This window comes from Daldinia decipiens (genome assembly GCF_022478715.1).
Source record: "Daldinia decipiens strain CBS 113046 unplaced genomic scaffold F4813scaffold_52, whole genome shotgun sequence".
In the NCBI taxonomy this organism is placed as follows: Eukaryota; Fungi; Ascomycota; class Sordariomycetes; order Xylariales; family Hypoxylaceae; genus Daldinia; species Daldinia decipiens.
The window spans coordinates 136588-157768 of NW_026054595.1; the positions used below are offsets into that span (position 1 = coordinate 136588).

Below are 21181 nucleotides of genomic sequence, written 5' to 3' on the forward strand. Positions count from 1 at the left end.
CCCTGGCATCCTTCGACTCGCCGTGGCATGTCGTTGTATTAACTCATGTCCTATAGAATAACGCCCGACTTCGCGAGGCTATACATCGACCTTGGCCACGAAAATAGCGCCTAACGTCTCTGCCCAAGCTAGGGAATTACGAAGCGTATCCTGTGGCATCCTTTATGATACCGAAGGCGCCACCCCCTTTCCCAAACATCTCTCTTACATCAGTGATAATATCATCCGGTCGCTCCCAGGTGGCGAAGTGGCCACCACTTTCATGTTCCTTTTCGAAAACCACATTACCTAGTGTACGCACCCACGTGCTTGGTTGTACTTGTATGTCCATGGGGAAATGGCTGAAACCAAGCTTTACACCTGGAGACCACGCCCTCAGGCGCTGATGGTCCAACTTGTCCTTCCTACCGTCAACATTCTGCGTCGTCTCGTAGTAGATCCTGACGCTGGCGGCGGGACCCGCCGTGCTGAACCAGTAGATACTGATCCAAGTACAGACTTCTTCCTCTGTCCAGGGATACGAATCCGTCCAGTCGTGAAGCTTCTCATAGATCCAGGCTAGCAATGCTACCGGGCTATCTGCTAACGCGTAGCCGAGGGTCTGCGGTTTGGTGCATTGCTCCAAGTTGTATCCCCGGCCTTGCTCATCGAACCATTTGGAACGACCTACGCCGCGCTGTTCTCGTGAGCTATAGGGTAAGATTGCATGCTGGAGAGCAAGAATCGGGTTCATGAAGTAGCTCGGGGGGTTTGCAGAGTTGAAATTTAAATGCGTTGCTTTACAGTATTGCGGGTATAGATGTGCGAGAGCCCTACTGATGTGACACCCCCAGTCGCCTATAAGCCGTATTAACAGAAACGTACATACGACATTATTCATACGATTGCTTGCGAAAACGGATATATCTCACCTCCCTGCGTGACATATTCTTTATATCCTAACTTTAGCATGAGCTTATTCATAGTTTCGGCATATTGCTCCGAAGCGAAACCCCGTTTCTTCGGACCCTCAGAGAATCCAAAGTTCGGCAACGACGGCGCGACGATGTCGAACGCGGGGTGGTTAATACCGTCGCCGTCTTCAGTTAGGGGTTTTAATACCTTTAAGACCTCCTGAAAGTGGCCTGGCCAACCGTGCATGAACAGCAAGGGAATTGCGCCTTTTACCTTGCTGCGGACGTGGATGAAGTGGATTGCTAGAGGCTCGAATCCATCGCACTGGATATCTGTAACAAAATGTGGCACGCTGTTAAGCTCTGCTTCTGCCTTTCTCCAGTCATATGACTCCTGCCAATATTTCACAAATCTCTTGACATCAGCAAGAGGAGATCCCACTATATTAACCAGTGTCAGCCAAAATTGTTTACGGCATGTCCACTGGGGTTCCATCAACTACCATAAAAGCCAAAAGGGGGATACAGAATCAACCGATCGACGACTCGAAGATAATAGGCACTTACTATCCCACCCCGCCTCATCGAGTTCATCTGGAAACTTGGCGAGAGACAGTCGCGTTTTCAAGTCATTTAAACGCTCTTCGTCGATTGCAATAGTATAAGGTTTGATATCTGCCATTATGGAAGGTGTTGAGTCGATGGTAACGAGTAGTTATAATTTCGTTCTACCAAAAACCGACAGATACCCAATGAAGAATGTAGAGTAGGATAGTGTTTAGTCTAAGTACCTAACCTAGGTTAGGTAGTTATTACATCTGGTATGGAAGCTTTATATATTAAGGTGACATATGCAGATTACAAATGCTATAAGTCGTGGTATTGGATCCAGAAGAATTTCTAAGCATATGATAGGTAGGGCGTACATATGACGTCGCAAAGGGCGCAAGACAAACTCTTAGCTACAACTCTAAGATATAAGTAAGGTATAGAATTTCCCCGTTGCATGCATGATGCATATATCACCTAGGAGACAAGGCAACAATTACCAGCAGATTACAACAGCCAGACAAAAGCACAACGCGTGGTGTTTCGATATCTAAAGTATTGTCACCCAATCATTATGTACTCAAGTAGGTATTCAAGAACAACATCATGTATACGCCCTAAACTAAGCTTACATCTATATTGAGACACGGGTTAAATCAATCTCGTGGATATGGGTAGGTATGGGTAGGTACATATAAGATAGAGACAAACATGCCACACGTATTGATCGTCCTTCTAAGGGCATAGGAGCTATGTCATAGAGCTCGGTTAGAAGCTACTATCTCGCTTAGGTATTCCTGTACGCATCATATTTGCATATAAGCAGTAGTTTTAGGTTTTGCACGGACCACCAAGGGGCCAAACCACATCCCCTAAGTGCATAGCTCCCGGCTTTTAATTGGCCAGTGCACATGAAATGAAAACAATATGTTCCAATGACTTTCCCCCCAAGTAAACAAATTCTGATGTCAGTTCCCCTTCTCTCCCCACAACTTCCTTAACTCCTTTAATTAACACCATCGCATATTGGCTCTATGCCCCAGCTTGCTTGAACAAATCCAGCTTGTTATTTCAAACTTGCGCATCATCTAGTTAACCCGTATTGAAGTCGCTACCTATCTATCGATCATGGCGCGTCGTTCAGCTCGCATCGCGAGCGCTTCCAAGGTAAGTAAACACGTTAGCCTGTTGCGCTCCTCACCGCTTCGACTTCGCGCCGCATCACTCTGCATCGCGCCAAAGATGCTATTTGCATAGCGAGGCTAATACTGTATCTAATAATAGAGGACTACCGCTTCGCCGGCGCCTCAATTAGGTGCTCTTCTCGAGCATGATGAGCGCACCCCTACATCCGCAAGGCTAGCTGCTCACAGCCTCGATACCATCACATCTTCCCCGATGCATCAACCTGCTACCCCCGCCGTAGCCACACCTGTCAAGCTGCCGATGTCAGAGAGGCATCCCAGCAAGGTTCACCCCACTACTGCGGCACCTTCGTCAGGCCTCAACCTTGGGTTTGTCGATATTGACTATACTAAGATACCCAACGAAGGTTCCGGAGGAATCCAATCTACCCCATCCAAAACGCGCATGCCATCTTCGGAATTCACCTTCCGCTACACCAGACCCAGCCGTGGTGCCGATGAGGGACTAACCCCCGCAGCTAAGAAAATGATGGAAGGTATCCGTGAGGAGGCTGCAAAGATCAAGGTTGAACTCTCTGCTAAGCATGAACAAGAGAAAGAGGAAGAGGAAGAGGCCGCCAACGAAGGTCGTAAGATTCGCTCCGCCAAAGGAAGAGCTGGTCGCTTCAGCGCTGTTCATATAGCCGAATTCAAAAAGATGGATTCTATCGAAAACCACCCCTCGGCATTCCGCGCCGTCCCTGGCCGCTTTACCCCCGTGAAGGGCAGCCTCAAACGTAGCCAATCGAAGGCAAACCTCGATGAAGCCGATTCAGCACCATCTAAGAAATCATCTACCCGCCCAGCGCCAAGTGCTCCCGAGAAGGAACAGGAGCAGCCCGCGTCGCCTGTCAAACGTACAAAGCAGCGAGTTGAGGACGACGTATCCACCCTCCGTCCCGTTTCGCGGGATGGTAGCTTCATTCCTCGACCCAAGAGTAGCGGTAATGATTCGATTCGTAGCGGTATCCCTCGCTCGCATGCTCTTGCCAATCTTATGACGCCCACTAAATCATCGCTTGCCCGTGCAAACAGTGTCAAGGCTCCCAGCGTCACGTTGACGAAATCTATCAGCAAGCCGGATCTTAGTAGCCTTGTTAGATCCCCAAGCAAGCCAGACCTTGGTAGTCCGGCTAAATTCTCTAGCAAGAACGGTTTTAATACCCTAAAGAAGTCTATGTCAAACAATGCCATTATGGACAACAAGCCTACTCATGTTCAAACGCCTGGTCGATTTGATAGAGTCAAGTCGATCCTAAAGAAACAGATGGGCGGGTCCAAACCGAAGTCCAACATTCCTCAGCTTGCCGCGTCTCCTTCAAAGACATCCTTCCAAGAGCGTATTGACGAGGAGCTACCTCAGGCGCCGCTTACTACCCCTGGACGAAAGCTGGAGCGACGCGTGAACTTTACCCCAGTGGTTAAACGAGCTACTATGCTCTTAGATTCTCCTTCGCCCGTTAAGTCGAGCATTCCACGCTCAAAGGCCTTGTCCCACCTTCGATTTGGTAGCTCCGTTGCTGAGAAGCCGGCCAATGACAAGGCTTCCGAGGGCGAGGTTACATATCCCGATCTCTCAGCTTACTGTCGAGATGTCATCGAAGATGCCGAAAAGTCTACCACGAGCCAGCCCCCCGAATCAGTTCCTGGCACTTTCACCTTCCGCAGCGATCATACTATCAGCTTTGGCGACGCATCTCCCCAAGGATTTGGCGCCGCTGCTGGCCAAGCTAGTCTCCGCCACGTTCGCAACTCTATTATGCCCACTAGCCGCATGCCCGGTAGCTTCCCGGGTCAACTTGAGGCGTCCCCTAATAAGGAGAACAAAGATCCAGCTGTGGGATCTGGCATCCCTCATGGAATGTCGAACAAGAAGAGACATAGAGCAACCTGGGACGAAGAGGAAGAAGAGGACGAAGGTATCAAGCGTGGCGCGAAGAAGCTACGTAAGGATCCGCGGGCAGTTGAAGGACATGCTCTCATCGCGCCTCGACTAGCGGGCGAATCACCAACCAAGAAGCTTGGTGAAACGGCCAACACCCCTAGCCCACAAAAGAAGAAGAAGAAGGGTGGCCTCAGCCTCAGCCGGTTGAACATGCTCGCTCGACCCAAGGTCCGAAAGTAATTGATTTTATATTAGGCGTTTATCAACCCCCCGGCATGTTGGCATTACGGAACGAATCACGGCATCTTACAGTACAAAGAAGCTCATGCTATTGCAATCATTGTTCAGGATATCTGGATTCAGATTGTTGACAGAAACACGATGGCGTAATGGGTTTCATCTCTGGAGTCCGAAATGCATGTACATTACCTTAGCCATGTCGCGTCCAGATGGGGGAGACTTGGCTGATTTTCTTTTCTTTTCATTCGCGGTAGTTGATTTGCAATGCATAGGGGATTCATGAACGGCTTTGTAAGACGACGAAAAATCGGAAATTTCACGATGGACAGGTGGCTCTCTCTCCTGGAGTAATGGTGTTAGTTGGCAATGGCGACACACAAGTCGCAAGGTTTGATAGGTTCTAGAGTTAATGATGATTACGATATTTGGCAATCAATCACTCGAGTTGCGATGGCGGATAATCATAGCTTGTTTAACAAACCATGCCTTCCCTATAACTAATAAATTAAATTTATATCTAGCTCCCCTTCCCTTGTCCCCCCCTTATTAGAGGACTTAGCAACGAGTCCCTTTCCCTTGTCCGGTTTGTTGCTGTTTTCATAACTTCCTTCACACCTCATACCTACCTGGGTACCTACCTACCTACCTAATAAACTCCATAATCATAACAGTATTTTAATATTATTGATAGAGGTCAGCTATCACGATAGTTACCTTATCCATCAATATCACCTCCTTGATATCATTAATTCTTTCTCATAAAGCTTGCTCTCGAGGCAAGACAAGTGTCTTTTTTCACCTTTAATAACTCTCGGCATTATAGGATTATTTCTTAAGCACTACGATGACACACACTCAACCATTCACGTGCACGTTCTGCTGGCACCCATCTTACGGCCCCCCGCATACCCTCGGCCGCTCCGCGCGCCTGACCTGCGAGTCTTGCTACCGCGGCCTCGTCGACCTCGCCATATGCTAGGTCTGCGGCGAGATCGTCTTCCGCGGCGAGGAGAGCGTGAGTCTGGGGTGGTGTTTCTGGCACCGCGCGTGTTATGGCTGTCTGTTTTGCGGGAGCAGGTTGGTGGTTATCGGGCCGACGATTGCGGAACTCTTCGTTGATGACGACGACGACGACGACGATGGTGATGATGATCGAGTTGCAAATAGTAGAGGTGGGGATGTTGTTGGGACGGGACGGGAGATCACGGAGGTGCCTATTTGTGCCAATTGCGCGGTGGAATGCGAGGTCGATTGCGAGGATCGGCGGGCTTTCGTGCGAAATGCTTTGTGTAGGGTGGATAAGAGTGATGGGGGTATGGCTGGCATGAGATGGGTGAAAATGGGCGGGCAGATGAGTAGGAGGGCTGTGGGAGAGATCAAGAGGGTGCCGGCTACGGTCCCTAAATCTGACCAGGTCGAGAACTCGTTGATGTCAATGCTGTTCAGTTTGGGCTGACATATTTACAGAGCCCGCCGTCTTTACATCGGTCACGATGGTCGATTCAGGGTCGGACACACACTTCACATGCATTTCGTCTACCAGTTGACGGCGCTTTGGGTGCTCCGGAAGAACTAAGCGGTAGTGAAGGGAACCGTGTCGCTCTTCCAGATCCCGTCATATACGTCTCGATTTTCGATCCTATTAACGAGCCTAGTTTCAAGCCCAGTCCTACAAAACCAATTCCTAAGTGGATGCGGTGGCTTCCTAGCCAACGAGGTCAAGATCGCCGTCAACAGACCGAGCCTCGACCCCATTCCATCCTTGATCAATATTTCCCTCCTAATCCCACCGAGCCGGATGATTATCCCATATCCAACTCACCTACTATTTGTCCAACAAGTCCCTCACCGAGCCCGCTCTACTTAGCAGCCACTCCACGACCCCCTAATCGCCTTCCCACGCCTCGAAGTTCGGAGTTTGGCAAACTAGCCGAGTCGACTATCACCGCCCTCAAGGGCCCTTCCTTCGTTCTAGACGAGCCATTAAAACGCCCTTCTTCGCGGATGGCCCAGCCAACATCGGCTAGTCCCAAGTCTGCAAACGCAGTGTTCACTCCACTACCTAATCCACCAGATCCTCGCAGCCACACACCATACGTCCCCCAGCAGCCGTCGCCTCTCGTACTCCACAACAGCAAAGCCGGTCCACGGGAGGCAGTCCCGCGCCGCGCCCCGTCGCCGCTAACAGAGCAAGTAACAGCCCATCTCCAGCGACGCGCGCGGCGGACGCCGCCCGCGCAGTCGAGAGAGTTCCTCAACATCTACAACAAGCCCTTCCAGCCGCGGAGCCCGAGCGCCGCGGTCCCGGGCCGCAGGCAAGACAGGGGTGTAGGCGACGGAATGCAGATCCGGGATATGCTCGGCCGGGACCGCACGCCGTCGCCGAGCAGCGGCGGTCCGAAGCACGTCGTTACGGATGGGGGGGAGGTGGTGGATGTGCGGAGCATGCGGAAGAAGTCGGGCTTGCAGAGCGAGATAAAGAGGTTTTTGAGTGGGAGAGGGGGGGGGGGTGGTAGGGAGGGATGATGGATGATGGAAGATGGAAGATGGAAGATGAAAGATGGAAGATGGGGTTGGGAATGTAAATTACTAACCTACTAACCTAGATTGGAGGGTTATAGGTGCTTAATGAGAATTGTTAGATTGAGTGAGGGTCATCTTGGAGATGCTGCTTTGTCTAGTGTGAGTTGATGGTAAATTGTAGTACCTGGGTTTTTCGCGGGCGTAATATATATGTCGGGTTGAAATACTCATTTTGGGGGTTTATATTGAGAAGTAGACGAGTATATAGATTCTGATTTATAATTCGGATGGTGTGTTGTAGTAACTGGGGGGGTTTTTTTTAAGTAAGATACGTGCTATATGATACGGATTTCAGTAGATCGGTAAAATGATAGAAGTTGTAGTAGAATAGTTACTTGATTTATTCTATTACGTGTTGTTACCTAGAGGGTAATATGTCATTTTTGGTTTGGGGTGGTTTAGCTGGTGAAGTTAATATCTAAGTTAGTATAGTTAATTAGACCACTAAGCAATGGAGGTGCTTATATAAGTTGACCGATAATATCTCTTGGGGTTGGTTAAGAGAATTGAAAAATTTAATGATATAATGTGTTACGGGGTTCCCTTCTTATGCTAGTAAAGCTTCAAGAAAGTATCAGTTGTAAATCCAGCTAACTAATTAACTTACCTGTTAATATCTTAAAAGGCTTCCTTACTCTTAGCTAGTTATCTAGAAATGCAAACACTATACCTATGGTTGATTATTAATTATAACTCTCGAGTACAGTATAAAATCTAACGATGCAGCTATGTTGAACAATTGATGAAGTCAAGCTTGAACAAAAGCGGCAGATGTCTTGTATCTGATTGGTTGCACTTTAAGGTCAATAATTCACATAGTGCGGTACTTAGGTATGTACATATGTAAGTCCAACAACCCCTGTCTCTTCCCCATCCCCTCCAAACTCCAAACTCCAAATTCCAAATTCCAAATTCCACCTAAGCTTCCTTCATTCTCACCTCCAACACCATTTCCATCTCCAGCTTCGCATCTTTGCCAACGCTCGCAACCGTCGCATGATACATAATATATAGCCAGAAGACTCGCTATCCCCTACTATAGAGCGCCTTCAAACAGCACACACGCGCAATGGCGCCAATGACGCGCGTGGACCACGATGCTCTCGAGCGTAAGTTATTCCTACCCTATCCTCCCTATACTCACTCATATGCCAATATATATATATATATATCTCCCTCTCTATCTATCTACACGCTATTACACACACACCAACCCCATACTAACCACCCCTCGCAGAACAACTCAAGGACACAATCCAAACCCTCACCAACGTCCTAGTCCAAGTAACCAACTACGACAACGCCGCCGGCGCCCCTCCGGTGCCCCCCTCAGGCAACAACACCCCCTCCTCGGCCTCCCCGCCCCACAGCCGCCCCTCGCGCGACGTCATCGCCAACGAGCTGCGCACCCTAAGCGCGAACCTGCAATCCATCCACTCGCGCGCCACCGACCCGCTGCTGCCACCCCTGCCGAGGGTGCCCCCCGAGCTGGTCGAGTACGTCGAGAACGGCCGCAACCCCGACATCTACACGCGCGAGTTCGTCGAGGCCGTCCGCCGCGGCAACCAGCTCATGCGCGGCAAGCAGGCCGCTTTTGCCTCCTTCCGCAACGTGCTGGCCGCCGAGATGGAGCGCGCGATGCCCGAGTTGAGGGACGATGTGGCGAGGGTGCTGGTGAATACTGCGAGGAGGTGATGGTGGTGGTGGTGGTGGAGATATACGGGGGGTTAATGGATGCGATATGAGCGAAGAATAAGTAAGTAAGTGGGTGGTGGGTGGACAGTGAGTAGTTCGGCTTGACAGAGGGATAAATCCAACGAGGCATTAAGAGGGAGTCGTACCCATCCATACCACGGATATTGGAAACTTACGGGGTTCCGCAGGACACGAGTACAGAGATCAAGTATTGCATGCATAGATGGCGTCTCGGTTGTAATTTTCGGGGAGGCATCTGGCTAGCACAACGACGCGCGAGAGCGTCAGGAACCATAGAGTGTGATTATACCTAGGGCGATACTAATAAATCCAGCTTGGCCTTAGAGGTGTGCTAGGCTCGTTATCAAATCAACTAGGAGAAGTCCTATTTTACTACAAAGTTCTGACATTTACGTCAAGCTAAAAAAAAAAAACTTGAAATCATCGAATTTGCATTGAACGCGTCGCAGCGCATTATAAACTAGCAAACCATCGTCGTCCGTTTCCCCTACCAGTTTTATTTTATTTACCTGGGTACCCATGCCGAGAACACCACTTTGAAATTTCCAGTCCGCCATCCGTAGATCTAGACCTTTCCTATCTTAGGAAGATGACTCTAGTTGGTCGGTTAGTTAGTTAGTTCTTAAGAATCTTGGTTAATTCCGCAACGACGGCATCGCCAGTCTCCTTGGTGCCGGCCTCGCCGCCGAGGTCCTTCGTCCGGACGCCGCCGTCGATGACGTTCTTGACCGCCTGCTCGATGGCGTCGGCCTCCTTGGGTAGCTGCAGCGAGTATCGGAACATCATGGCGACGGAGAGGATGGTGCCGATGGGGTTGACGATGCCCTTGCCTGAGATATCGGGGGCCGAGCCTGGGATTTGTTAGCCTGATCAGAACCCCGATGCTCCCGTATAATAAAAGGAGGCGGTGCTTACCGTGGATGGGCTCGTATATGCCGTTACACCTCGACTTGCCGTCCGGAATACCGCTCAGGCTGGCGCTAGGGCTCAGGCCAATGCTGCCGGGAATAACGCTCGCCTCGTCGCTGATGATGTCGCCGAATAGGTTGCTAGTGACGACGACGCCGTTCAGACCGCGCGGGTTCTTGACCATGATCATGGCCGCGCTGTCGATAAGCTGGTGCTGGAGCTTCAGCTGGGGGAACTCGCGGGCCATCGTCTCGGACACGACCTTGCGCCAGAGGCGACTCGACGCCAAGACGTTCGCCTTATCCAGGCTCCAGACGGGCGCGGGGGGATCACTCGCAAGCGCGATATACGCAGCGAGGCGGGTGATGCGCTCGATCTCCTGGCGCGAGTACAGCTCGGTATCCCAAGCGACATCTCCGTCGTCGCCGGCCTCCTTGCGCTCGCCGAAGTAGATGCCGCCCGTCAACTCGCGGACGACGGTGAAGTTGGTGCCGCGGCAGACGTCAGCCTTGAGCGGGGAGTACTCGACGAGCGACTCCGAGGGGAAGAAGCACGGGCGCAGGTTGCCGTACGTCTCCATCTCCTTGCGCAGCTTCAGGATGCCCTGCTCGGGGCGCACGGCGCCGGTGCCCCATTCTGGACCGCCGATGGCGCCGAGGAGCACGGCGTCGGCCGATTTAGCGGCCGCGAGGGCTTCGTCTGTAAGGGGTGTGCCGTGGGCGTTGATCGAGCACTGTGGTATCCCAATAATTATATAACGTGTCAGCTAGCTATGTTCTTATGTTCTTCCCTTCTCTAGGCACGCACGTGAGCGATTCAAGGGGGGGCGGTACAGAGCGGGGAGGGAAGGGAAGGGAAGGGAAATAAGGAGGCTTTTTGGAATTCGGAAAACGTACGCCGCCTAGTAAGTGTTCTTGAAGGTTGAACTTGCCGACAGAGGGTCTGGTGGACTCAACCGCTTTGATGACCTAGTAGCGTAGTCTATATATTAGCATAGCTCTTGTAATTGAAGCGGTTGCCGTGTACACGGATGTCTATGTCTTCTCCAGCTGGGCTGTCTTCGCCCATCTCTTGCTAACTTACTTTGACGGCCTCGGCCACGACCTCGGGGCCGCTGTGATCTCCGCCGAAGACTACGATGTTGTGTGTTGCCATTTTCGGGGGCCAATTGGGTTCGTAAGGGGAATTGGATAAAAAAAAAAGTAAGTGAAGGAGTAATTCCGAGTTGATCGAGGAAGTGACCGAGCTATAATATAGAGAGGGTAGGTAGGTACCTAGGTATCTAATGGAGCTGGGGAAGTTGCTTTGGGGGTTGTTCTTGCCCGTAGCAAACAAAAAAAGCTAACGGCAAGCTGCCCCGCGTTAATTGCTTGTGTCTCCGAACCCACCCCGTGATTGCCGAGATCGGCCTTCTATATTGGATAGCTCTTGCTCTTTGTTTCCCGGCGCTCTTCTATCTGCCTATGAAGTTTACTGATTTAGTATACCGAGGACCGGTTTATCGGACTTCACCTGATCTATGTATACTCTACACCACTCACTATCCACTCAATGGGTGCGTCATGTGCTTCTATTTGTTAGGCATTCATATAGCTATATTTCCCTTACCCACGAACTTGCATAGCTCAATTATTATATATCTTTAAGCCATGCCGTAGCAACCGCTTATACATGTGCACATGTAATATGTAAACGATTGATCATAAAAACAATAAACACATCAAATCGGCACCTTTGCCACATAGCCTTCACAAATATGCGCTTCTTATTGCTACTCATCATCTATAAAGTATAGATTAGGGTATCGTGTAAACGTTAAGGTCCCCAGCTGAATCCCGTAGCACTATTCTATCCCGTCTATATCCAATGAGCGCCATTCACATATGTCCCCATTATATTAACGTATCGTAAGCAACATGCCTCGTTACGAACACTGCACGTCGTCATCTAAACGACTTGAATGACTTGTGTGCCAGCGGAGACGTAGCAGGTACTCGGGGGTTCGTGCCCCCCATACTCCTGCGTATTTCTCGACCTCGCATTCCATGGGCGTTCGGCGTGTTCGCACAAAATGCACATATATACACGCTGGGATGGGTTTGCCGTGTGATGTTGATACATTTACCATGAAGCCACATCTCGCATGATTCACTATAATAGGGGTTAGTCATGATATTGAATGGTGTCGTAGCTCGACTATATAGGGGGAGAAAGGAAATCGTATGGGTACCATTGAACCATATAACTATTTCCATGGATATGGTTATTAGCTGTGTTGCAAACGCATCGGATGCGGTGGCCTCGTTCGTTGGACTGGCTACGGAGCTGACTGGACTTTAAAGGGGAAGGAGTTAATCTTGAGGCTGGCCGAGGTATGAAATTCTCATTCATGTTGGACGCCCTCTTCTGACGGTTCTCGATAACTCTGCGTAGCTCACTTGTTGCGTCGCCGTAGTTACTACCGCCGGGCACGTTCATCACCGTCTCGGCCTCGCTCTCAGGATCATCGACGGGATCAGGTTCGTTATAGTATATTCCGAGACTACTCGTACTCTGGTCACTAATACTCCGCTGAGAGGAGTGGAAAGGGAGAGACGCCGGGTTTCGTGGGTCTGGGAGAGCGAACGACGTGTTCCGGCTAGGAATAATTATAGGTTCGTCATCCGTTGAGGAATCATCATCTTCCGAGGATGCCCAGCTTTTGCCTTTGCTACGCTTCTCCTTCCGACTACGCACTGCCGTTGGTGTTGTATCCTCATCTTCTACGACGATTGTCGTTGTTTCCGCGCGAGCCCGACCCCTCGAATCGATTGTGAACTTAACCGAAGTTTGCGTTCTTGGGGGTGGTGTTTCAGGGATGGAGCTCAAACTTGGAAGTCGTTGTTGATGATTCTTCAATGGTGATATTCTCCCACTTCCGCTTATTCTAGATCCTTGGGATGCCGATCTTCCAGTACTCTGTGGCATGGGTCGTGTAGCTGGTGCAAGGTTAGGTAAATTAGCCGCCTTGCTGACAGGCTTTCGGCTTATCTTCTCGCCGAGGCTACGCGATAGCCCGGGGCGATCAGATGGCTTGGCCGGTGAGCTCGCGGACACCCGATTCACCTTTTTGCCGGCGTTTATTTCCTTGTTGCTGGCTGAACGGCGAACGGCTCCACGCTTTGGCGCCTTGGCAGCTAATATGACGGGCTCTGGATGCGAAAAAGATTGCATCGAGGGAGGCTGCGATAGAGGGTTGAAAGAGGCAGGTTCCATGTTCGCAGACGGCGGCCTCGTAAACAGGAGGCCGGGATCTACGGAACCATTCTGGTTCATCATGGCAAAAGATTCGTCAGCCGATGTAGCAAAGGACTGACTAAACATTGCCGTATCGGTAACGCTTGTGTCCAAAGTCGGTTGCGGAGGTTTTGGCGCAAGTGCCCGTTCCTTCTTCGCTGGCGGGTTACTTTCTTGGCTTTGGGATGGAATAGTGCCAGTTTCTTGAAACATCTCGTTTGACTTGCCCCAATCTATAGAGCTCATGGGCCGGTGACTAGAAGTTTGGAACATCTCCCCGCTAGCAACGGAAAAATCGATGTCCATCCCGCCCATATCAGTATCCCAGAACATGCGCGAATCTCCATAGCCAGAGGCCGTAGGTGGCGCTGACATTGGGTATCCAAAAAGATCCGTGGGGGTCGTTGGGATAAAACTGTGCATCTGCTGCGGCGTGCCAGCTACGAATTCCTGTTCGAATCCGTCATTTTGCATATTGCCCGTCCGTAGCTTTGGGGCGAGTCGCTGCCTCCCTTTATGAGTAGACGGCGGCGGTGTAGCCGTTTGCCCCTGAGTCTCTTGCGCTCCGTCTCGGTGAATTTTCTTGGGCAGCTGTTGAGAACTAGACCGGAAGCCGGCTTCGGTTGGGCTATGACCGGAGGCTAAGGGGTTCGGGGATGATGCCAGCCGCTTGGACGGGTCAACAGGCGGTAGAGGTAAATTTGGGTTCGGCGAAAAGTGAGGAGCATGGGTTGAAATTTCAGCAACAATGCTCCCGGCAGATAGGAGTCTCTTATGATTTGAAGGCTGATAAGGGACAGAGTAGTCGGCAAAGGGAGCGTGGGAAGCTTTGAGGTTACCGGGGGTGGAATTGAAGACGGAATACTCCTCAGCAAACTGAGGAGTCCACCCAGAGGAATCCTCGAAGGAAACTCGGTTATTCTTGGGGGTTTCGAACACAGAGCTTGGGAAAGCAGCGGTGGTCGGGGTTTGCTTTGGGGTGGGAGGCTGAGCGTTTGGATCACCAAAGCTATAAACCGAATATTAGCACTGAGACAAGTGGACAGGGAGAACGAAGGTGTCTTGCCTAGAAGTTGGTCTGTCTCCACTCATAGCAAAAGTATATCGATCTTTCAAAGGAAGTTCTCCTTAGGTTAGATAGCTAGTCGTAAATGTTGAAGTTTGTATGTCATTGCACATTATCATATATACAATTCGTCGAGCGTTGAGGCGTGGCCAGGTAGATCAGCCAGGTAGTCAGGTAGATGGTAGATGGTAGATGGAGGTAGATATGTATGTCCGTTTGCTAGATTTAGGCAGAGCTAGATTATTACAGATTAGAAACTTTTATTGTCGGTAGAGATGTAGACTTAAAACTTAGTCTCGGGGTATAACACACAGCTATGAGTGAAAGCGGTTAAAAAAAGAGTCGTGTATCATTAATTGGTGGTCTAAAAGTTGAAAAAAGAGAAAAATCATACGTCCAATGGCGGTTGTCGTGGTGAAGAAGCGTTGGTGGGTAAAAAAGGTGCTTAAGGCAGATGCGGGTGTCTCTAAGTTTAGGACGGTTTGCGGGTTTGCGGGTTTGCGGTTAGGCTATCGGGTAAATTTTTAGGTAGGTAGACTTAAGGTCTGTGCAACTTGTGCTAAACCTAGCGGTACTTTTTTTTCTTTTTCTTATAATACAAGGTAATGGCAATTAGGTACGGGGCAACTTAGTAAGTGTAACGAGGGGCAGAAAGCAAAAACGATAGCAATTCTTACCTAGTGGATGGTGCCTAGTAAGACCTGCTAACAACTCTCTAAATCTAAGAAGTGCACTTCTAAAGACGGAATCAATTGGTTAGGAGATCTTAGGCGAGGAGACCAACTAAGGTAGATAAGCGGCGCGTAAACTCCTCGTAAAGCAATACTAGGTTGACCTAACCTAGGTATGTAACGCAAAGCCTCTAACACTGAGATAATTCTATATAACTACCAACCTAGAGGAAGCTGGGTTGATCCCCGCAGTTATTCGGCATGCTCTTAAATTCATCCTAATACGAATGATAATGATGACGGGATTATCATGACCTAACCCTTATTTTCACTGTTATCACAGTTAGGTATATCAATAGTTATATATACTAACTATGGTTTCTTGCAACTTGTAAGGAATTCGGACCTGCAGAACTGCATATGCTCCGTCTCCACCAAGCGGACAAATTGCTGAATTGCTGAATTGCTGATGCTTACTACCCAGGTGCGGTACCGAGTCGGAGAAATCTCCCTATTATAACTTACCTCAACACCAAACTGTATTTTATAACAAATGCTCATCACTTCCACACCTACACGCCGTATAGCACACGGTACCTAGCCTACATACATGTCGGTATAGTACATAGCCTACTGGCATCCGCATCGTCCATCGAATCATTGTGGATTGCGCTAGGCTGTTGTACGTAGGTATGTAAAGCTTCCAGCCTATAGAATAATGCTAGAAAACTCCATTCGATAGGTATCATTGGTTACACCCAAGATGGATCCAGCGATTTCGAGCTAGGACCTGCATTAGATGGGACGAGAATGAGTCAACAGAAGAACTATCCCCGCACAGCAGGCAGCTATATGCAGTTTGCTATTAAAATCGTAGCTTGGCCGTGCGAGAAAGATGAGATAGGTAGTTATATAGACAGTTATTATGTATGTGTCGGGAGTATTTAGATCTCGGCTGATGCAATATGGTGGTAGGTATATCTATATCAATCAGACCATAGTGAAACTCTAGGTCTTATTGTGGTAATTGTGGTAATTGTGCCATCGATACCGGGGCAGTTGTTATTTCCATCAACTACCCGGTGGCTTGTGTCTGCAACAGAAAAGAATTGCCTTTTGCTTGGTCCTGTTGGCGCCACTACCTCAACAGGCGCCGAGTCTTTCTATATTTAAAGGAGAATGGGGGAACTGGAAATAGTTCAATGGCAATAGACGCCCTTTAATGTGGCAGGTTGGTCAAACTCGACTTACGTCGTAACACTTTAACCTCGAACGTATTAATAGAGATTGGTAGAGGAAGCGCGCGTGTTTCCTCCGTCTTTCACCTGCCCGATGATAGAAAATGCCCGATCGATAATACTACCTCCCATATTCGATTGCGTACGACGTGTTCCCCCAATGCGGAAGCAGGCCGGTGACGTCGGATCTGCAATGTACCCTGCATAGCCCTATGGCTCAACAAGTGATTACATAGGTAGTAAATATTGTAGCAGACCCTTGTAACCTAACCTAGGGAATTGTTCGCTTGGCTTGTTATTGGTTCGCTCTCGTTCGACAAAAGGTATCAACTCCGCAAGAAGTCCATGTGTAAGAAAGTCAAGGTACGCAGATGCATTACCTGCCTAGGTTACTTAGGTAGGTATGTATCTTTAAAGTCTACCTGTTAGTACATGTAGGTTACTATGTACATAATGTATCCCCAAAATCTATCTTTAGTTCCTGCTGTGTACATGTAGGACAATAACTCGCATATGATTGGCCACGTTGTTTTATGCTATTTCCCAAAACGTGCCAATTAAACCTCCACATTTTAGTCTTGATAGTACCTCTTCCCTTGAACTAGTCGAAGACTTGGGATTTTAACCTTATATAAGCTGTTAGATAATGTCATTGCTACTCGACTTGGACTTTTACCACAGAGCGTTTAATTTAAGAGGTATAGTTTCATATATTTGAAAACCATAACTAGATAAATATCCAGCTTGTTTATTTATCAATTCAAATAGGCACTTGGTTCCCATGTCAATTACGAGCAAAAGCAAATCCAAAATTTTATATTATATCACACCCCTTAATCATTCTTTCAAACACATGTCTGGATGGGTAGGAAATCCGATATTGGTAAAATACCACCGAAGTACATTTTGTTAATCCAATATTTTGATGCGACGTAGGATACGGTGAGGCAACTTTTCCTATTCTTGCATATGAGTCTCCAAAGCTGTAACTAGAAGCCAGTGAACATCATAAAAAATGGTTGCAGATTGCTACTCACAAGATGTGTATTCGAATCCTCCCTCATATACGTTAGCTATAGTATCTAAGGCCTAGGAAGCGCATATGCAAGGTATGATATGTTCTCGTGTGAACACTGCAACCCTAATGCAATAACATACCGAGGAAGGATCTGTTGAAGTGACATTACTACAGATCCAACACCTCTTCAGGTCATCAAGAAAGTGTTCATTCTCGTCGGCGTTAAGCTTATCAACTATCAACCGCCGGTTGCAACCTTATGGGTCTTTACCTATCCGGCTGGTCCATCATCACTGTCGAGCCAGTTCTACGAGCTTTAATGTATGCATCCGGTATCTTCGTCAGCTCCCCTCTCGCAGATAGTTACCTTACATGGTATGATACCTCGGTAATGATACAAGCCGTAGCTTGAAATCCTAAATTATCTGGGCGCTCAAAAATAAGCCACTACCCGAGACTTAGTAAAGGGGGGTCAGTGTCATAGATACTGCAAACTCAATTTCGTAAAGACAGCTGGAACATTCCTACAAGTGTATGGAGCGTGCAGCGAAGAAGGCTATTGGCAATAGGTTGGAATGTGGCGTGGTGCTGTCGTAAAGACTGCTTAAATATGAACAACACAGAGACAATTGATTTACTCACATGAAGCAGAATAGTTGTCGTATAAGCGATAGCGACGCCACTGAGGCGCCGGGAAGGCAACTCCGACGAGGCCAGTAAGTGACTGTATTCTCTCCTGTTACAATGATCCCATACAAGGACGCCAGCTTCAACAATACCAACCACCTCTTACCTGCCCCCCAGTTTCAAGACAAAAAGCCTCCTAATGTATTAATATTCACCGGCCGTACTCGAGACTCAGCATCGAGATACCTTGCTTGGACACGTCGAATCTTAATATAGCTGTAGCAGCGAGGAGCGAATCGGCGGCGGTGGGGGGGCAGAGTTCAGTAATACGAGGCTATTCAGGGGCACAAGCGCTTAAAGGGGCGCCTCGTGTAAAAACGGCCTAGACAGCGTAAACAGAGAGTTATAATAAGACTTGCTTATCACGATGGAAAAGGCGAGCGCTATTCGGTTGTGATCTCGCTTTTGTAACCTCGCGTAAATGTCATCAGGTTTCGTGATATTTGGTATGGATCAGGGCTCGAAGCGAAGGGAAGATACTCGGAGACGTGGATATGAATATGTAACAGATAGGGTCATCTTGGGGTTGCATTAGAGAATGAATAGCTGAAGAGCAAAGTCGCCGCATACCAGAAGACATATTTAAAGATAGTAGTTATAAATATATCATATCAACAGAAATTTCTCCAGATAGACCTCTGATTCCTACAGGTCCTTTTGTCAAGTAAAGACGTGCGTTGCAACTGAGGAGCCTTCGGAGCGGCAGGAGATATGAGAGCTCAGGAAGTCCAGAATCCTCCGCGAATTGCGCACCAAGGTACCATATGCCGAAGGGTACTAACGCGAGAGATTCCGATCCCGCTCCCGCCCTCAATCCTATAAGCCACTATTTTACACGTCGCCAGAAGGATCGCACCAACGCCGATCCTAGAAGACATCCAGGCCAATGGTGCGTGTGTGAATGGCCAGACCATTTATGTTTGCTTAACACATGCATAGTTGGGTAGTGTCGAGAACGCATATAGGCAGGTAACTATTATTACGATGCTTGTTTCTATTCGTACTTGAACTTATCAATGCTCAACTTATCATTCTATCAACCAAGAACCCCTTTATACTTATTGGGGCACAATGGCATATAAAGGAATTAATTGTTAGACAGGTTTAAGTGATGTATATCGGTCAATATAGTTCTAATACAACAATCCACCAGCGTCCCTAAAGTTATATACGTCCTCCAGACTGCTGTGTACTTCTCGGATATAAAGCTCTACAAGCCCCATCCCAGTCCAATAAAATATAAAATAAGGAACAAAAATAGGTACTTCTTTCTAGAAGCATTGTGATCTCGTCCCTTTCCTGTAGAACCGTGGGATTGCATCAATGGTATGCAGCTAGTACGACGACATCGACTGCCCCGAATATCTATGTACCCATACGCCCGTAGAGAAGAATTTGTAATTTCCAACAGCCCCCAATATAACGGAAACGGAGAGTGAGATACTGCCATCTCCAGCAGCCACGAACACGCAGTCGAGAAGCACACGGCATCCTCGGGCTTGGTTCTTCCTCCTCACTTTCTCTCCAACCCGCGCGGGTTGACCAAGTGGCTATTGGGATGGGATGGTAAGCAGCCCTCCCCCCTGCGCGGGAGATTCCCCCGGGTATCGTGAGTAAGCCCATCCTACGACTCGGAAGCCCACCACCAAGCATATATGTGCGGGTTTATGAGTTTGCCTTACGTACCTTAGACCCGACGCCAGGGCACCCACACTTACACAACAGCAGGGAACAAGGATCGAACTGAATAGGTACCATGTCCGCAGAGCGAAGGAAGTGAAGAAGGGTGTGTATGTATGTATGTATGTATGTATGTACACGGATATGTCCCTACATATATATGTGCATATGTATGGATCATGCTGGTTATCTAAGAGCCAGGGGTCAACCCGCTATGGCCGTCGAGGTATAACGTCCGAGCAAGCAAGCACACTAGACGCTTCGACGCTTCGACGTATCGTTCCAGACCAACGGGAAAATTCCCCGATCCTATTCATAGAACGAGAGATATGACTAGGTTAGTGTAGTGACGCCGCACCGAAACTTTGCGTGGTAGAGATCTGCAGGTATGTGAGGCAGATAGACGGACACATTCGCTCGTCTACATGTACTTGACATATGCCATACGTACATATATATAATGAAGTTGAATAGCTAACTACGATACAATACAATACGATACAATACAATAAAATACAATACTTAGCATCTAACCTAACCTTCACCCATCCATCCATCCACACATACATACAAACACAAAACAAGAGCCATCCAGAATCAGAATCTAGATCACAAGCCCTGCGCTACAGCTACAGGGGTAGTTAGTTGAACCACCCAAGTTTAGCCCAACGCGTACATGTGAGTTTATGCGTTTCGTTTCCGTTCCAGCCTAGCATCCACATCCACATCCATATCCACATCCACCCGGCCCTGCGGCTCGGAGGAGTACGCCTAGTAAGAGCAAGGCCAGGACGGCGTGTCTCCAGCGAGAAAACGGGGCCTCCAATGGGGCGAGGGCCGAGGAACGCCCTAGTCCTAGGTATGTATGTAGTCGTCCAAGACTTGGATGCCTCCCACCCCCCCCCCCCCCTTTCCCCTCTCCGTCCCGTTGATCTGACGCTGTCTAATCTGATGATCGATACTTCCTGGGTTACGGAGGCTGTGTCGTTTGGACTAGTCCTCATAGATAGAACAGTCGTCTTCAGCTGCTATGCACGTACCTATCTCGTAGTAGCTGAAGTTCGCCTCGGCTCGGGAAGGAGTTGTTTCCCTGATCTTACTCCGAGCATCTCACCTCGCGCTGTTTCCGCCTCGTATAGCCGGGAATACACATACACAATCACACGGAAGTCAGCAGCAACGAATTAGGCGTGAAGACAAAGAAATCGTTCATCATCTAACTAAGCTGTGCGCGCATCGCGCTGGGAGACCATCCCGTGGTATCATCCGTTTCTTCCTAACTCTACCGCTGCCCAGCAGGGCTATAAACTGACCGAAGACCAACAAATCCAAAAACAGTAGCCCTCCCACCTCTGACCCCCCCCCCTGAAGCTTACCCTCCCAGATTCGTCGAGGGTATCACCTTATTTAGCTATCTACATTACTTGGTAAAGGAAAAAAATTGGTATAACTTATATGGACAGCGAAAGGGGAAAACTCGACAATAGGATCAGCGACTGTGTATGTAGACGCGTATGTGAGAAAATAGCGCACAACGAAGCAAAACCAATCTTTTTGTTCTGTCGTAACCACCACAATATACTCCC

At 48.8% G+C, this 21181-nt stretch overlaps 6 protein-coding genes across 6 annotated transcripts; 3 read left to right on the plus strand and 3 right to left on the minus strand.

Moving 5' to 3' along the window:
• F4813DRAFT_375730 (alpha/beta-hydrolase) lies at window positions 1-1701 on the minus strand. The gene is made up of 3 exons (XM_049245043.1): window positions 1461-1701; window positions 912-1334; window positions 1-837 (listed from the first exon to the last, which is right to left on the minus strand). The coding sequence occupies exons 1-3, from the start codon at window positions 1573-1575 to the stop codon at window positions 137-139; spliced, it is 1239 nt and encodes a 412-aa protein (XP_049095145.1). The 5' UTR covers window positions 1576-1701; the 3' UTR covers window positions 1-136.
• A 700-nt stretch (window positions 1702-2401) lies between these two features.
• F4813DRAFT_375731 (uncharacterized protein) lies at window positions 2402-5272 on the plus strand. The gene is made up of 2 exons (XM_049245044.1): window positions 2402-2609; window positions 2727-5272. Exons 1-2 carry the CDS (start codon window positions 2571-2573, stop codon window positions 4749-4751), a joined length of 2064 nt encoding a protein of 687 aa, XP_049095146.1. The 5' UTR covers window positions 2402-2570; the 3' UTR covers window positions 4752-5272.
• Window positions 5273-5595: 323 nt separating this feature from the next.
• F4813DRAFT_383483 (uncharacterized protein) lies at window positions 5596-7277 on the plus strand (the record flags this gene model as incomplete). Its single annotated transcript, XM_049245947.1, has 3 exons — window positions 5596-5709; window positions 5761-6165; window positions 6219-7277. 3 exons carry the CDS (start codon window positions 5596-5598, stop codon window positions 7275-7277), a joined length of 1578 nt encoding a protein of 525 aa, XP_049095147.1.
• A 1126-nt stretch (window positions 7278-8403) lies between these two features.
• F4813DRAFT_393976 (mediator complex, subunit Med10) lies at window positions 8404-9029 on the plus strand (the record flags this gene model as incomplete). The annotated part of the gene is made up of 2 exons (XM_049247500.1): window positions 8404-8443; window positions 8572-9029. The coding sequence occupies 2 exons, from the start codon at window positions 8404-8406 to the stop codon at window positions 9027-9029; spliced, it is 498 nt and encodes a 165-aa protein (XP_049095148.1).
• A 343-nt stretch (window positions 9030-9372) lies between these two features.
• F4813DRAFT_280153 (beta-isopropylmalate dehydrogenase) lies at window positions 9373-11277 on the minus strand. Its single transcript, XM_049240473.1, has 4 exons — window positions 11043-11277; window positions 10856-10927; window positions 9966-10692; window positions 9373-9901 (listed from the first exon to the last, which is right to left on the minus strand). Exons 1-4 carry the CDS (start codon window positions 11112-11114, stop codon window positions 9666-9668), a joined length of 1107 nt encoding a protein of 368 aa, XP_049095149.1. The 5' UTR covers window positions 11115-11277; the 3' UTR covers window positions 9373-9665.
• Window positions 11278-11902: 625 nt separating this feature from the next.
• F4813DRAFT_383484 (uncharacterized protein) lies at window positions 11903-14327 on the minus strand (the record flags this gene model as incomplete). Its single annotated transcript, XM_049245948.1, has 3 exons — window positions 11903-12110; window positions 12190-14244; window positions 14302-14327. 3 exons carry the CDS (start codon window positions 14325-14327, stop codon window positions 11903-11905), a joined length of 2289 nt encoding a protein of 762 aa, XP_049095150.1.
• Between the last annotated feature and the right edge of the window lie 6854 nt (window positions 14328-21181).

Bases quoted from the DNA above. Each gene is read 5' to 3' on its own strand.
- F4813DRAFT_280153 (XM_049240473.1), bottom strand. From the start codon at position 11,114: ATGGCAACACACAACATCGTAGTCTTCGGCGGAGATCACAGCGGCCCC. The intron at 10,693-10,855 runs GTACGTTTTCCG...GGGATACCACAG, and splicing joins AAGAACACTTACTAGGCGGC to TGCTCGATCAACGCCCACGG. The intron at 9,902-9,965 runs GTAAGCACCGCC...AACAAATCCCAG, and splicing joins CATATACGAGCCCATCCACG to GCTCGGCCCCCGATATCTCA.
- F4813DRAFT_375730 (XM_049245043.1), bottom strand. From the start codon at position 1,575: ATGGCAGATATCAAACCTTATACTATTGCAATCGACGAAGAGCGTTTA. The intron at 1,335-1,460 runs GTAAGTGCCTAT...TGGTTAATATAG, and splicing joins CGATGAGGCGGGGTGGGATA to TGGGATCTCCTCTTGCTGAT. The intron at 838-911 runs GTGAGATATATC...TACGGCTTATAG, and splicing joins AGAATATGTCACGCAGGGAG to GCGACTGGGGGTGTCACATC.
- F4813DRAFT_375731 (XM_049245044.1), top strand. From the start codon at position 2,571: ATGGCGCGTCGTTCAGCTCGCATCGCGAGCGCTTCCAAG. The intron at 2,610-2,726 runs GTAAGTAAACAC...ATCTAATAATAG, and splicing joins GCATCGCGAGCGCTTCCAAG to AGGACTACCGCTTCGCCGGC.